Source organism: Mobula hypostoma, chromosome 8, assembly GCF_963921235.1.
Source record: "Mobula hypostoma chromosome 8, sMobHyp1.1, whole genome shotgun sequence".
NCBI classification, from domain to species: domain Eukaryota; kingdom Metazoa; phylum Chordata; class Chondrichthyes; order Myliobatiformes; family Myliobatidae; genus Mobula; species Mobula hypostoma.
The window spans coordinates 138629914-138653132 of NC_086104.1; the positions used below are offsets into that span (position 1 = coordinate 138629914).

General features: G+C 45.8%; 2 protein-coding genes across 6 annotated transcripts in view; one reads left to right on the plus strand and one right to left on the minus strand.

Annotated features, from left to right (window-relative positions):
* LOC134350995 (phospholipid phosphatase 5-like) overlaps positions 1–4729 on the plus strand; it is a 28653-nt gene extending 23924 nt beyond the window's left edge. For all 4 annotated transcript variants that reach the window (XM_063056953.1, XM_063056954.1, XM_063056952.1 and 1 more), the window contains exon 8: positions 905–4729. In XM_063056953.1, coding sequence (XP_062913023.1) covers positions 905–1071 — 167 coding nt within the window. In that variant the 3' untranslated portion in view covers positions 1072–4729. The remainder of the gene's footprint in view (positions 1–904) is intronic.
* A 12645-nt stretch (positions 4730–17374) lies between these two features.
* The window catches only part of ddhd2 (DDHD domain containing 2), a 50662-nt gene continuing 44817 nt past the window's right edge, over positions 17375–23219 (minus strand). Inside the window, exons 15-17 of one of the 2 annotated variants that reach the window (XM_063056957.1) lie at positions 21754–21918; positions 20019–20181; positions 17375–18498 (exon numbers count right to left, since the gene is read on the minus strand). In XM_063056957.1, coding sequence (XP_062913027.1) covers positions 18417–18498; positions 20019–20181; positions 21754–21918 — 410 coding nt within the window. In that variant the 3' untranslated portion in view covers positions 17375–18416. The remainder of the gene's footprint in view (positions 18499–20018; positions 20182–21753; positions 21919–23219) is intronic. The other variant, XM_063056956.1, reaches the window with a different exon arrangement.

Genomic DNA, 23219 nt, shown 5'->3' on the forward strand with positions numbered 1-23219 from the left:
AATTGGGATGGTTGCAGACTAACCCAACCCTGTGACACCAGGCCAAGCTAATTTGATTCCAAACATTTGGTTTATTGATCATTAAAGAATGCCCCTCTGGTGCTTCCTGCTCCTTTCCCCTTTTCCCAGTCATGAATCCCCTCTGCCTGCCCCCTCCCCACACTCAACCCCAATAGAGACCCATATCAGAATCGTCCTTTACCTGTCCTCGAGAACTCTGCTCAGTGTTCCAGTTCTGGCCTTGTGTACGTCCCTGATTTTTGACTCTTCCGCAGTTGGAGGTTGTTGGTCAAATGCTTAATACCCAGTACCTTCCAAAATCTGACTGCCTTCGTTTTTCCTCACGGTTCTGACAGCTGATCTATGATCCCAACAATGTCTACTACATTTGGAGCTCTCCATGTGGCTTCCTCTACATCAGTGAGACTGAGCGTTGACTGGGCAAACTGCTTTGTGGTGCATCTGTCTTCTGACTACCATGGCTATCTGGAGCAGAATCTTCCCCAGGGCAGGGGAGTTTGAAATGAGGGGGCATAGGGTGAGGAGGGGAAAGCTTGAAAGAGGCCTGCGGGGCCGCTTTTTCACCCAGAGGGTGATAAGTATATGGAATGAGATGCTAGAGGAAGTGATGAAAGTAGGTATGAGAATATAATTTAAGAAGCACTTGGATAGGTATGTGAAGGGGGCGGGATTGGGAGATGGTCTGAATGCAGGAATTTGGGACTGGGGGCTGGGTGGACACTGTGGTCAGCATAGACTCATTGGGCTGAAGGACCATACATGGAGCAATACATCTGCGATATATTCCTCCATGACTCTGGGAGTAGCCTGTTTTGGATAAAGTAGATTTATATGCAGGGAAACCTCTTGTTCTCCATGATCAATGTGCTTCTTTGTCTTGCAGATGTGCTGTGTGGCTCCCTGATCGGATTAACTCTAGCCTACACCTGCTACCGTCAGCACTATCCATGTCTGTCAGACCCTGAATGCCACAAACCTTATTCAAAGACCAAACTCTCAGCCACACAAGAGCGCAAGCTCGCAAACCCTGGTTTCAAGCTGGATGTATAGTGAGCTGCCCGCAGTAGGGCTACTCCAGTTTATTCCCTGCCATGTACACTTGCTTTCCATTTACTTTTAGGCAACATTTGCACATATTCATGATGGGACCTTTTGCAACACCGTAATAGTGCACATGCATACACAGCCCCGAAAAGAAGTGCAAAACAAGGGAATTAAATGGACCAGCAAGAGACGAGAGCATTTCAAATTTTATTGCTTCATGAAGTTAAAATGGTTGATCTTATTAACCTTTTATTTTCAAAATAAACCTTTTTATTTTTAACCAAAAATACACCAATAAAATATAGATGGTGTGAAGGCAATAGTTCAACATGGTTGTAATAAGTAAATGCATTTTAAAATCTTAGACAGCTCCCCTTCCAAAGGTGCTAACGTTTTTGGTATAATTTCTTAATGAACTGACTTGTATGATGTGATTAATCACTGGGAACAAATGGTTGCATCAGTCTGCCCCATCCAAACTCGGCAATGATCAACCAAGTGGTTGATGTAAATTTCGCAGTAAAACTGTTGAATGCGCAGGGCATGTCACAATCTACATTATGGAATGTGCTTGCCTCTCAGGCGATTTTTTTTTTGTCAAAAGGGAAGGTATACAGTCTTCTACAATTTTGGGACAAGGCTGAATTTCCAGGTTTGGTATCATAAAAGGTTAAAGCAGCCGAGCTGCCCGTGCATGAGCTTTCATGTGCTGCAGAGTCACATTTGTGCTGTTGCAGTGACATTCTCTTCCAATTGTTTTGTCACTTCGACAAGCAAACCACTGCCAGTAACGCTGGCTGCAACTGTCCTCTTGGATTGGTATGGAGTTACCAACATCTCTTGCCCTTGATATAACTTCAGTTTTTTTTTGACATGGCAGACCTTTATGCTGCTAAATAGTTTGCTTACTTTAAAGTGCAACTGAGGCACATAAAACTGAAATTGGAGAAGGGTATTTGTATCTAGTGGGATTTAATGTCAAATCTCAGTTTAAGTGACCTGTGTCCAGTTTGACTGAAGCTCCAAAACTGATTCTAGACTTTATTGATAATCACATTTAAACTTGTCAGCCAATATTTCCCAGTCTTTGGAATTGCACCCTTTCATTGCAAGTCTGTGGACAGGATTTGAAAAGATTTCCTGCATTTTGTTTGCACTAATTTAATTTGTAGCAGATGTTGAGGGGATGGCAGACCTTGGAGACACAAATCGAATTAGTTTACCTTGTATCACACCAGTTAATTTGTCATCAAAGGGGACCAGACTGACACATGTATTAATGCTCATTATGAGGATCACGGTTTTGCAGGGACTGAAAATCAGTCTGTTCCCTGTGGGAATTTGGATATTGTTCTTGAGGCTGCTTATCACCCTGCATTATCCCATCTGTCCCCCCCCCACCCCCCATGTGGGTAAAACCTTGCAAATTGTACTTCCATATACAGCTTTGTATTGCAAAGCAAATGTGCTGGTAAACCTGTGACTATTATACTGTATTTATGTTGTTTCAACTTTTTAATGCAGAATTTTGTGTATTGTTTGAATTCTCCTTTTGGTATAAAGGTTTGGGAGTGGGCAGTAAAGGTGCAGAGAGGAGAAACGCTCTTAAATGTGATCTTCACCAGAATATTAACATTCCACTTACAGATGGCCATTGACAGGTGATAGCCATTGATCAAAGAAACCTCCTGCCACCCACCCAGTCATGGAATGAAGATGATTGGCAAAAGAGATACGAGGAAAAATTCTCCTTATTCTTGGGTTTGGGTCTGGAAATCACTGCCATTTGCAGTGCAGGAGGCAGTTTTAATTGTGGCATTCAAAGATCTGGAAAGATTCTGAAAGGCAAGAATTTGCAGCGACTATGGGGAGCAGGCAGGGGCAAGGGACCAGCTAAATTGCTCTTCCACAGAGCTGGTGAGGATTGGGCAGCTTTAACAAACCACTAAAGCCTTTGACTCAGTTGGTGTAGCAGTCCAATACGCTGAAGGATGGTGTTTGGAAAATGTTTTCTCAAACCACATCTTCAATAATTATGGTGGGTGTAAACAAATACACCAGCAAGACCTGTGGCGAGGCTCCTCACCTCCTTTACAACTGCAGAGATGTTTCAGTGCAATTGAATGTACAAATATCATTATTTGCTTTGCACTTCCAACAAAACTTTAAATGCTCAGAGGGCACACTTTTGTACAGACTTCATCTTTAATAATATAACACAGTCAAGTCTTAACCACAGCTGATAACATCACAGTAACTTAAGTTGTTTTTCTAGCCTTTTGGGCTGACTCAGACTTCATTCCTCTTCACCAGAATCCACCTGAATAGAAACACCATCTAAATTCAGGAAAAGTAATGACCTTGTAAGTTTTGCTGTCTCCACTTGTGGTTCTATAGTGCCTTGTGCAGGACCTATTTGGGCAAGTGTCAGAATGCAGGTAACTGTACATAAATTTATTGCTTCTGACCAAGTGCTTTGAACAGGCACGGTAACAGGCTAAAGTCAGAGTTCAGTTCGAGGGAAAGAAAGCACAGAGCAGTGTGTGCAGTTTGGGTGATTTCTGTTCCATGGCTCTGGAATGTGAAATTCAGCTGAATGCAGAATGTATCAATTCACTGACTGAACTGTGAATGCAAGAGAGACTAAAGTTTTTAGTCTTGTGTTGATTATACTGTCTGAACAAAGAAATCTTAAACTTGTGGATAACTGTGTCTAATAAAACTAAGACCAATATTTAAAAAAAACTTTATTTCTTGTTTGGGCGTTAATAAACCATATCTTAGATGTTGAATGTGTTTGTCCTGTACAGCCGAAATTGAAGTTGGGACAAAAGTAATCGTCTAGCAACAAGGCATTTTGAAAAGCATAATCTTAGCATAATAACACACAAAATACCAGGGCAACCTTAGTGGGTCAGGCAAAATCTGTGGAATGAAATGGGCAGTCAACATTTCTGGTTGAGATCTTTCTTCAGATTGAATGCAGAGCAGAATTGATGGGCCAAATGGCCTAAATCTGCTCCTTTATCTTACGGTCTAACTGCCTAGATTTATGTTGCAGCATCTCATTTCCTATTTATATCCATGTCATTGGTACTGATGTGACCTCTGACCATTGGCTGTCATCTTCCCCTTCAGCCTGTGCTGCTCAGAGATGGAATGATGTTGGACACAGAGAAACAACACACCATTAGCATTTATGGCAACAGAAATGCCCGTCTGTTCCCCTTACAGTAGAAACCTCTCTCACTCTAACTCTCCTAGTCTTCCCCCTACCTCACCACCATGCAGCATAGCCAACAAATTTAGATCTTACTGCTTTCCCTGGCAATGGCATCCACTGGATCTGTTTGAGAGGGGAGAAATGGCCAAGGGGGCCCTTCACAACTCTGCTTCCCAGAAATCACCCTCGCTTTCATCTCTGTGCCATCAATTCTTGCACATTTTAGAAAAATAAGATTATAATGTTTAGGTTTAGCTCAAATCTAAACAGATCTTAAGATGGCTTAAATTCTCATTGTAGACTTTAAATTCAAATTTGGAATCATTAGAAGACCAGCATGTGTTGTCCATCCCTAATTGTCCTCAGTGTCAGATTTAGGCCTGGTGGCAATGAGGGAACAGCAATGTTTTTCCCCAAGTCTTATATGGCTGTTAAATAGTTAAAGTAGTGCAAAATAAGAGAAATAAAAGTAGTAGTGAGATAGTGTTCATCAGTTCAATGCCCATTTAGAAATCAGATGGCAGAGGGGAAGAAGCTGTTTGTAAATCGCTGAGGCTGTGCCTTCAGGCTTCTGTACCTCCTTCCCGATGGTAACAGTGTGAAGATGGCATGTCCTGGGTGGTGGGAATCCTTAATGATGAATGCCACCTTCCAAAGGCACTACTTGAAAATGTCTTAGATACCATAGAAGCTGGTGCCCATGATAGAGCTGACTAATTTTACAAGTTTCTATGACTTATTTCAATCTTGTGCAGTAGCCCCCCCCCCATAACAGACGGTGATGCAGCCAGTCAGAATGCTCTCCATTGTACATCTGTTGAAGTTTTCAATGGTTTTATCTGATGAACCAAATCTCCTCAAACTCCTAATGAAATATAGCTACTATCGTACCTTCTTTACAGCTGCATCAATATGTTGTGTCCAGGTTAGGTCCTCAAGAGATAGTAACGCTCAAGAACCTGAAATTGCTCACACTCTGTCTCCACTTCTGATCCCTCCATGAGGATTGGTTTGTGCTCTGTCATCTGGCCCTTCCTGAAGTCCACAATCTGCTCTTTAGTCTTGCTGATGTTATGCAAGGTTGTTGCTGCAACACCACTCAACTAACTGGTATATCTTGCTCCTGTATGCCCTTTTATCACCATCCCAACAGGGGACAGAGCGTAGTGTATTTAAGTTTGCTGATGATACTAAATTGAGTGGAAAAGCAAACTGCAGAAGATATGTGGAGTCTGTAGAGAGATATAGATAGGTTAAGTGAGTGGGCAAGGGTCCGGCAGAGTACGATGTTGGTAAATGCGAGGTCATCCATTTCAGAAGGAAAAATAGAAGGGCAGATTATTATTTAAATAGTAAAAAATTGCAGAGGGACTTGGGAGCATTTGTACATGAATCAAAAAAGGTTGATTTGCAGGTGCAGCAGGATATCAAGGAGAATAAATGGAATGTGGGCCTTCATTGCTAGAGGGATTGAATTTAAGTGCAGGGAGGTTATGCTACAACTGTACAGGATACTGGTGAGGCCACACTTGGAGTACTGCGTGTGGTTCTGGTCTCCTTACTTGAGGAAGGATATACTGGCTTTGGAGGAGATGCAGAGGAGGTTGATTCCAGAGATGAGGGGGTTAGATTGAGGAGAGATTGAGTTGCCTGGGACTGTACTCGCTGGAGTTCAGAAGGACAAGAGGAGAACTTATAGAAACATATAAAATTAGGAAAGGGGTAGATAAGATAGAGGCAGGAAAGTTGTTTCCACTAGTAGGTGAGATTAGAACTAGAGGACATAGCCTCAAGATCTGGGGGAGTAGATTTAGAATGGAGATGAGGAGGAACTGCTTTTCTTAGGAGAGTGGTGAATCTGTGGAATTCTCTACCCAATGAAGCAGTGGAGGCCATCTCAATAAATATACTTAAGACAAGATTGGATAGATTTTTGCATAGTAGAGGAAGTAAGGGTTATGGGGAAGAGGTATGTAGGTGGAGATGAATCCATGGCCAGATCAGCCATGATCTTATTGAATGGTGGCGATGGGCCAGATGGCCTACTCCTGCTCCCATTCCTTATGCTTCTTATCTGAAATTCTGCCAGCTGTGGTATCATCAGCAAATTTGTAGATGCTATTTGAGCTATGTCTAGCCACACAGTAATGGGTGTAGAGAGTGTAGAGCAATGGGCTAAGCACATATCCCTAATTCATAGCAAATCACCAAATTGTATGCTGATTGTACCATCAATCTAAATTTTTGCTCAGGTCAGTGGACCATGGCTTGAGTCAGCAACATGCATGTCTTGGGTTTGTTGCTAATGCTTCTATATCCTCTCCACTTAAACCCTTCAAGAAAGCTAATACACTGGGATGGTGACACACGACATTGCAGATACTGGAATCTGGAGCAACACATAAAATGCTTAGGTTTGAAACCTATCTTTTCCTCAACCCCATTCTCATGTAAACCTGAACACATCAATCAAGTAGATTAAAAAGCAGAAACTCTAAGAGTGCAGTCCCTGGCTTACGGTGCTATACCATCAGGAAACAGGCCACTCGGCCCACCCCATCCATACTGGCCAGTGAGCGTATTTGTGTTTCCCCAAATTCCTCTAAACTCACAAACGCAGTCAGAGCTCCGCTTCCACCACTCTCTCTTGCAGCGCATCCCAGTTGCTCAGTCTACTCGTGGCAGGGAGAAGGTCTTCGGGCCCTTTCTATTTTCCTTAGCCCTTACCCTAAACCAAGGTCCACTAGTTTTATTCACCTCTGGCAAGGTGGAGCCCCATATCCCTCAAATTTATGGATCTCCAATCACTAAACCTCTTAACCACCAGCAAAAGCAGACACTGAAACACTGTCCCAGGTAACGTTTTGGTGAATTGCCTCAAAGTTCAAAGTAAATTTAACCTCAAAGTACATACATGTCACCAATACAACACCGAGATTCATTTTCTTGCAGGCAACTGCAGTAAATACACAAAACACAATAGAATCAATGAAACAGCACCCCCAACAGGACAGCCTCTGCACCCTCCCTAGCACTATTACATCTTTCCAGACATACAGTACGCCAGCTGAGGTCTCACTAAAGTTAGAGCACAACCTCACATCTCTTGTATACAATACCCCCACAAATGAAGGTCTGTATCTCAAGTGCCTTCTTAATCATGGGATCTCACCATGCTGCAATTTGCCTATCGCCACAATAGGTCAGCGGCAGATGTAATCTCAATGACTCTTCACACAGCCTTAAACCACCTGGACAATACAAACACCTATATCAGAATGCTGTTCATTGACTATAGTTCAGCATTTAACATCATTCCCACAATCCTGATTGATAAGTTACAGAACCTGGGCCTCTGTTCCTCCCTCTGTAATTGGATCCTCGACTTCCTAACCGGAAGACCACAGTCTGTGCGGATTGGTGATAACATATCCTCTTCGCTGACGATCAACACTGGTGCACCTCAGGGGTGTGTGCTTAGCCCACTGCTCTACTCTCTCTAGACCCATGACACTGTGGCTAGGCATAGCTCAAATACCATCTATAAATTTGCTGACGATACAACCATTGTTGGTAGAATCTCAGGTGGTGACGAGAGGGCGTACAGGAGTGGGATATGCCAACTAGTGGAATAGTGCCGCAGCAACAACCTGGCACTCAACAACAGTAAGACGAAAGAGTTGATTGTGGACTTCAGGAAGGGTAAGACAAAGGAACACATACCAATCCTCATAGAGGGATCAGAAGTGGAGAGAGTGAGCAGCTTCAAGTTCCTGGGTGTCAAGATCTCTGAGGATCTAACCTGGTCCCAACACATTGATGTAGTCATAAAGAAGGCAAAAGAGCGATTATACTTCATTAGGAGTTTGAAGAGACTTGGTATGTCAACAAAAACACTCAAAAACTTCCAAAGATGTACCGTAGAGAGCATTCTGACAGGCTGCATCACTGTCTGGTATGGGTGGGGGGGGGGGGGCTACAGCACAGGACCGACAGAAACTGCAGGAGGTTGTAAATTTAATCGGCTCCATCTTGGGTACTAGCCTACAGAGGACCCACAACATCTTCAAGGAGCAGTGTCTCAGAAAGGCAGCGTCCATTATTAAGAACCTCCAGCACCCAGGGAATGCCTTTTTCTCACCATTACCATCCGGTAGGAGGTACAGAGGCCTGAAGGCACACACTCAGCGATTCAGGAACAGCTTCTTCCCCTCTGCCATTCCTAAATGGACATTGAACCCTTGAACATTACCTCACTTTTTAAATATATATTATTTGTTTTTGCATGTTTTTTAATCTATAACACACATATACTGCGAATTATTTATGTTTTTCTTCTATATTATGTGTTGCATTGAACTGCTGCTAGGTTAACAAATTTCATGATACATGCCGGTGATGATAAACCTGATCTTGTCACCTTGAAGGATCTTTGCATTGCAATCAAGGTCCCTTAGTTGCTTGGTTTTCTCTCAGATTTTATCATTAATCCTGTATGTTCTAACCTGATAAGCAGGTTTAAAATGCATTACCTCACATCAGGAATAAAGCCCATCTGACATTTCACCAACACATCAATATCATCTATGTGATGGAAAGTGATGGTCTCACTTTAAGGACTCTATCTTGTTATTTCATGCTCTCATTACTTACTTGTATTTGCACTTGTTGTTCATTGATCCTGTTTTTGTTACTGTTCTATAGATTTGCTAAGCATGCCCGCAGAAAAAGAATCTCAATGTTGTATGTGGTGACATATCTGTACTGAGAAAATAAATTTTACATTGAACTTTGAACTATAGCATTGGACTACCTATCACACCCTCAACGACTTTGTGTTGTCTGCAAACTTACTGATTATGTCCAAGCAACACACATCAAAGTTGCTGGTGAACGCAGCAGGCCTGAAACGTCGACTGCACCTCTTCTACAGATGCTGCCTGGCCTGCTGCGTTCACCAGCAACTTTGATGTGTGTTGCTTGAATTTCCAGCATCTGCAGAATTCCTGTTGTTTGATTATGTCCAAGTCATTTACATTAACAACAATGGTCCCAGCACTGATCCCTGTAGAACAGCACAGGCATGCAAATCACAAAAGCATCCCTCTACCATCTCCCTCTGTTTCATTGCCAAGACAGCCATGGCCCCTAACCTCTTGGATAATTTTTCTATGTGAGACTTTGCTGAAGCCCTTACTCACGTCTATGTGAATTACCCTGATTGCAAAACCCTTGTCGAATACATTTTGTTACCTACTTAAAATATTTAATCAAACAGATCAGTAAGGATCTGCCCCATTAATACATGCTAACCATCTCCGATCAGTACCGGCCTTTCCAAGTGATTGTTCTCCTGATCCGCAATTATTTATAATAATTGCCCTGCTATTGACACTACCTCCTTATTACTGGGGAGGGTTTAACCTATGTTGGCAAGGGAAAGGAAAGCAGAGATTTACATTGGGATAGTATGGAGGAAGGGAACTGGGAAAGTTCACTCCAATACACAAGTAAAACCAAGCAGATCTTGTGGGTAAAGCAGCTATAGTGGTGATAAGACATCTGGGAAGAATGGAAGGCTAAACTACTTCTATTTTAATAAAAGGAGCCTGATTGGTTATTCGTCCATCATTGACGTCGATGAGGACCTCGACACCATTATGATGGTGTCGAGACTAGCGCATGATTTGGATTTAAGTGAGGGAGAATTGCGCAGTGTCAGCCTCGCTCTCTCTTCCCAATTCCCATCTGGATCCAGTAGCAAGACAGAGTCTAGACGGCTGGAGATGGGACTAGGCGCAGTGGATGACCATGACGTCTTCTGTGTCATGTCCTGCTCTACACGTTCCACAACGCTTGCAGAGACCGCCTTCTTGACCGTTGGACCTTCCATTGGTCTCGTCTGCTCAATCCGCTGGAGTCTGTCTTCACATGCTGGGATAGACAACTCCCTACCTCACCGAGGGTTTGAGACCCATCGGCTACTCTCACCTGGTTTAGCCGGCTTGTCGAAGCCGTTGCCCGGGGTGTGGCCGCTGTCGCATGCAAACAGCTACGGGGAGCCACAGGTGAGAGCTGAGTGCCAGGTGGGGACCAAAGGTGGACTAACTGCCTTGAAAAGGATGCGACATGTTCCCCACCAGAGGTGCTAACCCTCCCTGACACCCCATACACCGCCCCCCCTCCCCCCGCTTGGTAAGGTAGACAAACTTACAAAGTTCAAAGAAAATTTATTATCAAAGTACATATGTCAACATATATATGAGATTTGTTTTCTTGCAGGCATACTTAGTAAATCCAAGAACCATAATAAAATAATGAAAGACTGCACACAACAGGCCAAACAACCAGTGTGCAAAAGATAAAATGCAAATACAAAAAGGAATGAACGTCGAGGACATGAGATGAAGTGAGTCTATAGGTTGTGCCAACAGCTTAGTGATGGGGCAAGTTATCGCCACTGTTCACGAGCCTTATGGTTGAGGGGTAATAACTGTTGCTGAACCTGCTGAGTCCTGAGGCTCCCGATGGCAGCAGTGAGAAGACAGCACGGCCTGATGGAGCTCCTTGATGGTGGATGCTGCTTTCCTGCGACAGCACTCCGTGTAGATGCGCTCAATGGTAGGGAGGACTTTACCCATGATGGACTTGCCTATAACCACGGCGATTTGTGGGATTTTCCGTTCAAAGGCATTGGTGTTTCTATACTAGGCCGTGATACAACCAGTCAATATTCTCTCCACAGAAGTTTGTCAAAGTTTTAGATAGTCATGTCAAATCTTAACGCATTGATCAGCACGTGGGAATATACAGTTTATTGAATATTGAAAAGCTTGGACAGAGTGAACAGAGAGAAGAAATCTTTGGGAGCAGAGTCTCAGAATAAGGGGAGATGAGGAAACGTTTCTTCAGCCAGAGGGTGGCGCTATGGAGGCCACATCATTGGGGGTATTTAAGGCAGACTTTGTAAGGTCCTCGGTTGGTAAAGGGGGTAATGATTATGAAGAGAAAGCAGGAAATGGGTTGAGTGAGATCAGGAAAGTCATTACTGAGACGTGATTGAAAAAAAAAGGGGAAGGATATGCAACATGACATTTTAAAGCATAGAAACTTTGGGAAGAAATAAAAGATGAGGGGAAACAGCAGTATTGATTAATGAGACCTCAACAGCAACAACGAGGGAAGATGTTCTAGAGGGCTCTTCAGAGGCGGCTACATAGGTAGAAATTAGAAATTCAAAAAAAGAAAAAAGGGGTAATCACTTGTCTGGGATGAGATTATAGCAGTGATCTCCCAACAGTCAGCGGAATAAGATGCACTGTGATGAAATGCTTTGAAACTCATCAACTCCTGCCTCAGAAGCGACTTGGATCCACTCCAATTTGTCTACTGGCACAACAGATCCATAGCAGATGCCATTTCATTGGCTCCTCACTCAACATTGGAATAAAAGGATGTTCCTTATCATTACAGCTCAGCATTAAATATATTTCTCTCAAAACTAAGTAATAAGCTTCAAAACCTTGGCCTGAATACCTCCTTCTGCAACTGGATCCTTGATGTCCTCACATGCTGTTCCCAGTAAGTTCGGCTGGGTAAAAACATCTTCACGATCACCACTGGCACAGGTACACCACAAGGCTGTGTTCTTAGTCCCTGCTCTACTTGCTTTGTACAGTTCCAGTTCCACATTTATGTTCGCTGATGACGGCACTGTTGGCTGAATTAAAGGTGGTGACAAATCAGCACATAGGAGGGAGGATGAAAATCTGGTTGTGGTGCCACAACAACCTCTCAAGGAGCTGTTATTGACTTCAGGAGGAGGAAACCAGAGCTCCATGAGCCAGTCCTTATCGGGGTAACATGGGTGGAGCGTGCCAGCAACTTTAAATTCCTTGGTGTTATCATTTCAGAGGATCTGTCCTGGGATCATGGAGACAGGCATATGGAGGAATTTAAGGTGGGGGGGGGGGTTATATGGGAGGCAGGGTTTGCGGGTCGGCACAACATTGTGGGCTGAAGGGCCTGTAATGTGCTGTACTATTCTATGTTCTATGACCAGCATGTAAATACCATTATGAAGAAAGCAGCACCTCTACTTCCATAGAAGACTGCGAAGGTTTGGCATGACATCCAAAACTTTGACTAACTTCTACAGATGTGCAGTGCAGAGCATACTGACTGGTTGTTTCATGGCAAGATTGTAAACACCAATGTTCTTGAACAGAAAATCCTACAAAATGCAGTGGACATACCTCAATCTATCAGAGATAAAGCACTGTTGAAAGCAACATCCGTCATCAGGGACCCTCATCACCCAAGGCCATGCTCTCTTCTTGCTGCTGCCATCAGGAAGGTTTTACAGGAGCCTCAGGGCTCCCACCGCCAGGTTCGGGAACAGTTAGGGAACCCTTCAGCCAACAGGCTCTTGTACCAGAGGAGATAATTTCACCTGCCCCATCACTGAACTGTTCTCAGCATCTATGGCCTCACTTACAAGAACATTCCATGTTCCCGATATTTATTGCTTATTTATTATTAATAATTTTTGTTCTTTTGCATTTGCAGTTTGTCTTTTGCAATTTGCTTGCTTGTGTATCCTGCTGGCTTTCATTGATTCTATTGCGTTTCATGGATTTACTGTGTATGCCCACAAGAAAATGAATCTCAGGGTTGTATATGGTGACATACAGTGTTCAAAGTATTCACCCCTCCTTGTGGGAGGTTTTCATGTTTTATCATTTTACAACATTGAATCACAGTGGATTTAATTTGGCTTTTTTGACACTGAAAAAGACACTTTTGTGTCAAAGTGAAAACAGATCTCTACAAAGTGATCTAAATTAATTACAAATATAAAACACAAGATAATTGATTGCATAAGTAGGCACCCCTTTTAATATGACACACCAAGTTATCATTGGTGCAGCCAATTAGTGAAGACAAAAGAACACTCCAAGCAACTCCGCAAAAAGGTTATTGAAAAGCACAAGTCAGGAGATGGATGCAAGAAAATTTCCGAGTCACTGAATATCTCCTGGAGTACAGTTCAGTCAATCATGAAGAAATGGAAGGAATATGGCACAGCTGTAAATCTGCCTTTCTCAAAAACTGAGTAACCATGCAATAAGGGAACTAGTGAGAGAGGCCACCAAGAAACTTATGACAACTCTGGAGGTGGTTAAAATGGGAGAGACTGTGTATACAACAACTGTTGCCCGGGTGCTTCGCCAGCCACAGCTTTGTGGGAGAGTGGCAAAGAGAAAGCCACTGTTGAAAAAAAAAACTCACATGAAATCTCAGTTTGAATTTGCCAGAAGGCACGTGGGAGACTGAAGTCAGGTCTGATGAAACCAAAATTGAGCTTTTTGGCCATCAGACTAAATGCTATGTTTGGTGTAAGCCAAATACCACACATCATCAAAACAGGTCATCTCTACTGTGAAGCATGGTGGTGGCTGCATCATGCAGTGCAGATGTTTCACTGCAGCAGGCCCAGGAAGGCTTGTGAAGATAGAGGGTAAAATGACTGCTGCAAAATACAGGGAAACCCTTTAGGAAAACAAGAGAACTGCAGCTTGGGAGGTGGTTTGTTTTCCAGCAAGACAATAACCCCAAGCATAAAGTCAAAGCTATACAGGTATGGCTTAAAAAGAAAAACATTAATGTCCTGGAGTGGCCAAGTCAGAGCCCAGACCTCAATCCAATTGAGAATTTGTGGCTGGAGTCGAAAGGGACTGTTCATGCATGATCCCCATGCAATCTGACAGAGCTTGAGCAGTTTTGTAAAGAACAATGGGGAAAAATTGCAGTGTCCAGATGTGTAAAGCTGATGGAGACCTATCCACACAGACTCGCAGTATAGACTCAAGGCTTCACCATCAACGCTGTCCTCAGCTGCATCGCTTCCATTTCACGCACGTCTGCACTTACCCCATCCTCCCGCCACCCTACCAGGGATAGGGTTCCTCTTGTCCTCATATACCATCCCACCAGCTTCCATGTCCGGCACATAATTCTCACAAACTTCTGCCACCTCCAATGGGATCCCATCACCAAGCACCTTTCCCTCCCCCCCCCAACTTTGGTTTCCACAGGGATTGCTCCCTCCTCACTGATCTCCCTCCCAGCACTTACCCTTGCAAGCGGAACAAGTGCTACACCTGCCCCTACACCACCTCCCTCACTACCATTCGGGGCCCAAAACAGTCCTTCCCATTGAGGTGACACTTCACCTGTGAGTCTGTTGGGGTCATCTTCTGTATCCAGTGCTCCGGTGTGGTCTCCCATTTAACAGTGAGACTCGACGTAGATTGGGAGACCGTTGTCCGAGCATCTACGCTCCAACTGTCAGAACAAGCAGGATCACCCAATGGCTGGCCATTTTAATTCCAATTCCCATTCCTCAGCATTTTTTCTCCACTCCAGCCAAAGGGTCTCGGCCTGAAACGTCGACTGTACTTTTTTTCCCCCATAGATGCTGCCTGGCCTGCTGAGTTCCTCCAGCATTTTGTGTGTGTCGCTCAAGGCTATAATTGCTGCCAAAGGTGCATCTACTAAGCACTGACATGAAGGGAGAGAATACTTATGCAATCACTTACTTTGTGTTTATACCTGTAATTAATTTAGATTACTTTGTAGAGATCTGTTTTCACTTTGACACGAGTCTTTTCCTGTTGATCAGTATCAAAGAAAGCCAAATTAAATCCACTGTGATTCAATGTTGTGAAACAATAAAAGAAGAAAACTAAGTGGGGAGGGAACACTTGTTATAGGCACTATATATGCTCTTTGATAATACGTTTACTTTGAACATCATACAGACAGCACCAGAGGTCAGGATTGAACCTGCATCACTGGAGATGGAAGGCACTGTGTCATCTACAATTTCACTCCTCCTGCACTGCCTTTCCCAGAAAACTTCAGGACCGCAGACACGGCCAGAGTGCCTCTGAGATAGCTAAGGAACCACAGTCTGGAGGGATAGTCTTCTACACCCAGACCAGTCATTCAGACACAAGACCACAGGTCACGGGAGCAGAATTAGCCCATTCAGACTCTCCAGTCTGCTCCTCCCTTCCATCATGGGAAATGCAACTTCTAAGGCAGTGTCCAACACACTTCCGTTCCTGTGCTGAACTCGCTCAACCCAATTCTAGAGCAGACATGAAGCCAGGTCCCCCCTCCCAAGATTTTTCAGAAGTTTGTAGAGCACTATAGCACAGAAACAGGCTTTTCAGCCCATCTAGTCCATGCTGTCCTCATTTTCTTTTTAACCCAGCACCCAAACCACTGCCCTCTATACCTTTCTCCTGTTAAACGCCACTTTTTGAACATGCATTTAACCCTTATGGTCATTTCACACTCATCATCCAGAGTGAAGTAGCTGCCCCTCAGATTCCCCTTAAATATTTCACCTTTCACCTCAAACCTATGACCGCTACTTCTGACCTAACCCGACCTGAAGGGGGAAAAGTCTGCATGCATTCACCCTATTTATAACCCTCAGCTTGTAGACGTCAGTGATCTCCCCCTCAGGCCAGGGAATGAAGCCCCAGCATACACATTACCTATAATGACGTAATATTAAACCAAGGCGTAGCAGCGGTCCACAGTGACTCAATTTTTGTACGCAAGTTGTTAAAATGTCATGGATTGGTACAAGAATAATCAAAAAAGCTAATGCAGTCATTCAGATGAAAGATGAGGCAGATGTAATTATTACTGCAGTGTCTAACACACTCACATTCCCATGCTGAACTTGCTCAACCCAACTCCAGAGCAGACAGCGATAAATCGCCAAAGGTTTTTCATAGACTCGTAGGACATTCCAGCAAAGAAACAAGCTCTTCGGCCAATCTAGTCCATACCTGCCTACTCCCACCTACGTACACCCAGAACGTCGACCTGCAGGTCCGGAGATGGAAAGGTCCAAGTTCCCCCACACGAGTGTTCCAGCACTGGGTGGAAGGTGGTTTCTGCGGACTGGTGTTCGGGGACCAGCTCCGGCAGATCCAACTGCTTGTGAATGGGGATGGTCCTGTCCCCAGGGCACCATCTGCTCAAGCGGACACAGCACAGTGAACGGTGGCCCCAGTCAGACGAAAGGCCAGAGGTGTGACTACAGCCCTGCGCTCGGAGATGGGTTGTGGTGCTGGCATTCTGGGATGCAGTGGCCATCCTTTGGAATGCAGCCATGATGGAATGGCAGGGCAGACTTGATGGGCTGAATGGCCTAATTCTGCTCCTACATCTTACGGTCTAACATGCCCATCACATCGGTGCAGACCGTAGCTGTTAGTTTTCACTTGCATCCCCCCGCAAAGGTAATCGAACCACTTCTGTTACCACATGAGCTGCCGCTGGAGAAGACATCTGACGAAAGGACTGGAGCTCAGTGCCACAGCCATCAGCGACCCACACAGCCAAGTACTATACCTCAAGTCACCCTTGGGGCCCTGGTCTGACTATCTGACTACAAGTTTCCTTCAACGCACCTAACCCTGGAGAAGAGGTACTTCGGGGGACTGAGGAGAGCGGTGACTTCATCTGAGTGTAGAGAGAAGGAAAAGGTCTGAGGATCAGTCGCATTGTCCTCCATTACAGAGAAACAGGAACCCCACGCAAAAGATTTGAGGGGGAAAAATAGAGGCCATTAGGAATCTCTAATGAGACACCAAGTTGTACATAAGGTTTATCAGACTATGAGAGGCATAGATAGGGTGGATAAAGAGTATCTGTTTCCCAGGGTAGAACTTCCTTACACCAGAGGGCGTGCAGTGAAGGTGAGGGGGGGTAGGTTCAAGGGGGATGTGAGGGGTAAATGTTTTACTCAGAGTGCTGGATGCCTGGAATGCACTGCCTGGTGTGGTGGTAGAGGCAAATACGTTAGAGGCTTTTAAGAGATATTTACATAGTCACATGAATCTGTGGAAGATGGAGGAATATGGACTGTGTAGGTAGGAGGGATTAGTTTTTTGGGTGTTTTTGATTTACTTTTGAGGTGGTTCGGCACAATATTGTGGGGCAAAGGGCCTGTTCTTGTGCTGTACTCTTCTATGTTCTAAATAGTATTGTTTTAAAATCAAAACTAACATAGCCGATCTGAAAGACTTTGGAAATGCAGTTAGTAGACAGCAAGCTGGCACACAGGTCAGTTAATTCACTCTGGTGACGTTACTCATGGTAGCTGGGTCAGTGGGAAAAAAGTACTTGACAACGACTCAGTTTGACTTCACAGAAATAGAGCAAAGAAGATTGGGGTGGGTGGAATTCTATTCCAACATCATGGCTATTCGTTTGTTCTAAAGCCATTACGTTGGGAGTTTCCGGCAAGAGAAACACTGTGGAACAATCTCGGCTCCAGCCTCTCCAACATTCACAGAACACCATTTGCTTCTATGTTACAGAGGTGCTAGTTTATTGTTTGTGCATTGACAAATACACTTCCGACCGAGTTACAATTACTCCAACACTACTGCGTCGCACCATTGTGTGACAAGGACTTTTCAGAAGTGTGCATGGGGACTCTAAGATAATGTTCTGTCACGAACGCCACAGGGATGCTCGGTTGCAAAGTGGTATTGCGAGTAAGTGAGAATATTTCCTGTCTTAAATCCACACTCAGGTTAAAAGTACATCTGCAATTCAAACCCAGAATAAAAATGGTTAAATAAGTCTGTCCTGCTGGTCTGTAGTCAAGCTCCCGTACGCAGCTCCCGTCATAAAACACACTCTTGCTGATGGTGTAGACCACATCACCGGTTAAAGTTAATCTTCTTAATTGGATGCTATTACTGATAATGTCTGAGGGAGCTACAGACGACGCAACCTTTGGAGAGGTTCCCTGCCCTGCACACCTGCTGGATATAGGCCGCTCGCTATTTCCTCGCAGTGTTCAAAATCCAAACGTCTGGCGGACAAACTTTCCAGTACATTTGGCAACCTGACCTCATTTGCCACCTTCAGAAGGTAGTGGAAGTCTATGTCATCCTCAACACCTTCACGATTAGCAGCTTGGCTTTGAAAGAAGGAAGAGGGAAGGAATGGAGTCACGTTTAGTGGGCTGGAGAGTCCAACCCTGTTGGCATTGGGGTGCGCTGGAGATCCCCGCTGGTGTAGGTCTTGGTTAGTGCTGTGCTTGTTCAAGGCTGACACCGAGTGTTTGATAAATTTCCTTCAGAATTAGCAGTGTTGTGTCCTCAGATTCCCTAGAGGGCGAGAAACAAGAGTTGGCAAACACAGGTAATAAAACAATGTAATTGTTGGGCAAACACTCAAAACACAAAATCAACATGAAATACTGAACATCAACGTGCGAAATGCGAACTCCATTTTCCTGTCTCACCTGGCCAGCTTTGTGCTTTCAGTATTTTGGGCATTTCACTTCAAGTCCAAAGCCGGCCGGTACAGCAGTGGCACCAGCACCGGACTTTGAGGTGAGTGGTTCCACTCCGACCGGCTCCTGGGATAAGCTAGCAACTCGGCCTCGTTGAAATAAACGACAAAACGTGCTGAAGGAATGGCAAGGTTTGCAGCCGACGCACCGCGGAGGCGAGGGGAGAGATGACAATTCACATCCAAGCTGCCCAGGTGTTCCGGACTCAAGGGGCTTTTCTGCCGAATCCTGTCCCAATGGTCTTCCGGATATCAATGGCTGTTTGATCAGCCTCGTCGCACGTGCACTAAATTACAGTGAAGTGCGTCGTTTGAGTTCACCACCATCACAGACTGAAGGTGTGCTGGGAGCTCCTCCCCAAGTGTCACCCTGTTTCCAGAGCCAACACAGCGTGCCCGAAACTCACTAACCCCAACCCGGACGTCTTTGCAATGGAGGAGGAATCCGGACCACTCGGAGGAAATCAGAGTCACGTGGAGAATGTGCAAACTCTTTACAGTGGGGCGGGGGGCGGAATATAGAACCCTGATCGCCAGCACTGTACAGCGTTACATTAACCGCTGTGTTGCCATGCCGCCCATAATGTGCCCGGATAAGGCTCAAATAAACCAACTACTCGCTGTGCGACACCTCCAAGAGTATCACAACCATGTCGTGGTTTGGAGGCTTGTGTGCCTCAGTGACCTGGAGGGCTACGTTGGCTGGAGTCAGGGCCTTGTGCTCTGGCTCTTGGTAGGGTCACCCATGCCAAACAGGTCAAAGGGTAGAGGCCAAACCAAGAGAGGTCTACCGGTCCTCCAGATTTGGGGGTTCAGCTCAGGGCTAACAACCTTGACTGGTCAAGCAAAACTGTGACGGAAACAGCAAATGATGATCCTTCTACATCTGAGTGTGATGGTATTCCTGAGCCTCCACCTGGGACTTGAGTGACTGACAGCAGTGAAAACCGTGAGGAAGCTACTGACACGATGAAGGAAGCCCCGAACGTTGCTGGAGATGGAGGACCTTCATTGCTGTCCTAAACGGCAGTGATGTGACATCTTAAACATCACAAGGCACTGAAATGTCACCCGTCCAAAATCCTTTGAGGTCACGGATATCACAGCCCCTTATAGCCCACCAACGTGAAGACAATCATGTGCCCATTAGCCCTAATCCCACACCAGCCAATTAACTCTAGGTTCCACCAATCCCCTCCACACTAGAAGCAATATGCAGCTTCACGAAAGCACCAAACCAGCAGCCGTTGAGATGTGGGTGGAAACGGGACTGTTGGTGGCATCTTCCTGCCTTCCCTCACCTACTGCACCAGCGCCCCCTTCGTCCCCTTACCAGTAACAGAGGTGGCTCTGGAGAGCGAACAGGTACTCGTTGAAGCTTTCGATGGGCTTCTCCTGAAGCACGTAATCAATGCGCCGTCCGCCATTCAACATCCCGATCTTGACCTCCTTCTCCTCCTCCTGCAGGGAGCCGCTTCCATCCGCTTCAGACCCGGCTTAGAAAGTAACCACAGGCGCAGGTTAGAGTGGCGAGGGGCAGCACCCCGGAGTGAGTGTTGCGCATAGTGGGCACGGTCGGGTGGGGGGGCAGAAGATGCCAAGGGAAAGGAGCAGCAGTGCCCGGCTCAGTCATGGGCTGTGGGTAACTGTGCGGCCCTGGTCCTCTCTGGACCAGCAGTGCCCTAGGACAAAGGCCAGGAGGGCGCAAAAACATGGAGAGTGAGGGGGGCCGGGAGGCGAAAGGAGCTGCTGAGGAAAGGTGGCATTGCGGAGGGTATTGGATGCTCTGTGGAGGGGGCACACAGTACTGTTGCCCACCGAGGCTGGTAGGTGACATGGACATTGCCTGGGAAAGTGCAGCCAATCGAGCAGGGCAGAGGGGATGGGGAGCACTCTCCCACTCCTGCTTGTGATGTTCAGAGCAGGGGCCTCTCACCCTGAAGCCCTTTCTGGGCACCGGGCACAAACCCGACACTGGAGCCCAGATGAAGAAGAGGATCTGTGGGACCTGTCCCGCTGGGTAGAGGGTTATTGTTATTTGCCTGGTGACCCCATTCTCTCAGGAATGGCTGTGATTTTAATAGGATTTCACCGAAGGCAACCTTGCTCAGTCTAAATGTCTTCCTGCCTCTCTGGACCCATCTCCCTCCTACTTCCAGCTGGGGCCAAAGCTTCCCGATGGAGGCAAAAATAGGAAAACAGATTATTATCTGAATGGTGGCCGATTAGGAAAAGGGGAGGTGCAACGAGACCTGGGTGTCATTATACACCAGTCATTGAAAATGGGCATGCAGGTACAGCAGGCGGTGAAAAAGGCGAATGGTATGCTGGCATTTATAGCGAGAGGATTCGAGTACAGGAGCAGGGAGGTACTACTGCAGTTGTACAAGGCCTTGGTGAGACCACACCTGGAGTATTGTGTGCAGTTTTGGTCCCCTAATCTGAGGAAAGACATCCTTGCCATAGAGGGAGTACAAAGAAGGTTCACCAGATTGATTCCTGGGATGGCAGGACTTTCATATGAAGAAAGACTGGATGAACTGGGCTTGTACTCGTTGGAATTTAGAAGATTGAGGGGGGATCTGATTGAAACGTATAAAATCCTAAAGGGATTGGACAGGCTAGATGCAGGGGGATTGTTCCCGATGTTGGGGAAGTCCAGAACGAGGGGTCACAGTCTGAGGATAAGGGGGAAGCCTTTTAGGACTGAGATTAGGAAAAACTTCTTCACACAGAGAGTGGTGAATCTGTGGAATTCTCTGCCACAGGAAACAGTTGAGGCCAGTTCATTGGCTATATTTAAGAGGGAGTTAGATATGGTCCTTGTGGCTAAGGGGATCAGGGGGTATGGAGGGAAGGCTGGTGCAGGGTTCTGAGTTGGATGATCAGCCATAATCATAATAAATGGCGGTGCAGGCTCGAAGGGCAGAATGGCCTATTCCTGCACCTATTTTCTATGTTTCTATAACTCCTTTCAGAACAGATAGGCAGGGTTTGCTACCGTGACACGCCGGTGGGGGGGGGGGGGGGGTTCTAAAGCACGTGCGAGTCGCAGGGGAAGGTCCCACCTTCACTCTCAGCGACGGGCGACTCGATGGCGGCCGCGGGCGTGTCAGTCAGCAGCTGGGGCAAGGGGGACTGGAGCCGGGTGAACGATTGCCAGGCGTTCCGCAGGGAGCAGAAGAGGCCGTTCTTCAGGTCGGAGCCCATCCGTGTCAGGCTGTCTTTCAGTTCTGTTGGCACACAGAGGGAGGGCAGAAAAACAAAATTCAGCAATGCACCAGTTCTGGGATTGGGAGGTTGCCATTCAGCCCATCGGGTCTACTATCCTATCACTGGGTATGGAAGCTCCAATGCACAGCAACGCTACAGGTTGCAGTAGCCAGCTCCCATCACGGACACACCAGTCTCTACTGAAGAGGGTATCTTCAAAATCTGGCATCATTAAGGACCTTCACAACCCAGGACATGCTCTCTTCTCGTTGTCACAAGTGGGGAGGAGGTACAGGAGCCTGAAGATGCACACTCAATGTTTTACGAACACCTTCTTTCCCCCTGCCATCAGATTTCTGAACGATCTATGTACATTACCTCACTATTCCTTGCAACGCAGTAATTTTAAAAAATTGTCTTGCCCCACACTGATACCACTAAACACATTTCACGACGTATGTCAGTGATAAGAAGTCCAATTCTGATTGCCCGTTCTTGCCCAGTGACCACGTCTCTCAATTCCCTTTTTCTGACACAGAAGTACTCAGTGAAGATACGCAGAGAGCAGGAAGGCGAGGACACTTCCGTTTTTCCTGCTGTTCCAAGATTTTGTCACTGGTTCGTGACTCTTAGTGCAGAGGAAACAATCCACTCAACCTTGCTCCGAATCCTCTACATCATAAAAAGAGTTCCTCCCTCATTGTCCCAAACTCTAATCACCTCACTTGATCCCGCCTCAGGATAAAACCCTCAATCCAATTCATCAATGCAGAGCTAAACACCAGACCACAGAAGCTGACACTGCACACTGTGTGCCGGTGGGATCTCACCAACTCAGTACAACTGGAGTGGGACTTCCTTTCTCTTCTACTGGGACTCCTTTACAATAAAGGATCACAAACCCCTGACAGAGCAGACCCTGGGCACTAAGGGAGTGAAGCGAATTAGAAAATACTGTAGTTGTCAAGTCAGAGCATGAACTCAGGCCATTCGGCCCAAGTCATCCAGGCAAACCAGAATGTCTATCCAAGCTGGTGCAATTTGCCTGGGGTTGGCTCATATCTGGCGTTTCTGGGACCCTGCTCTTTGTGATTCTTATAAAGTGACTTGGATAATGAAGTAGAGGCGTAGTCTAGCAGATGCCACGACGGCTGGAGGTGGTGTGGAGATACAACGGGATATAGATAGGTTGCAAATCTGGGCCAAGACACGGCAGATGGAGTTCAGTCTAGAAAAAAGTGAAGTGATACACACTGGAAGATCAAACTTGAAGGTGGAGTACAAGGTTAACGGAAGGATTCTTACTGGTGTGGAGGAATAG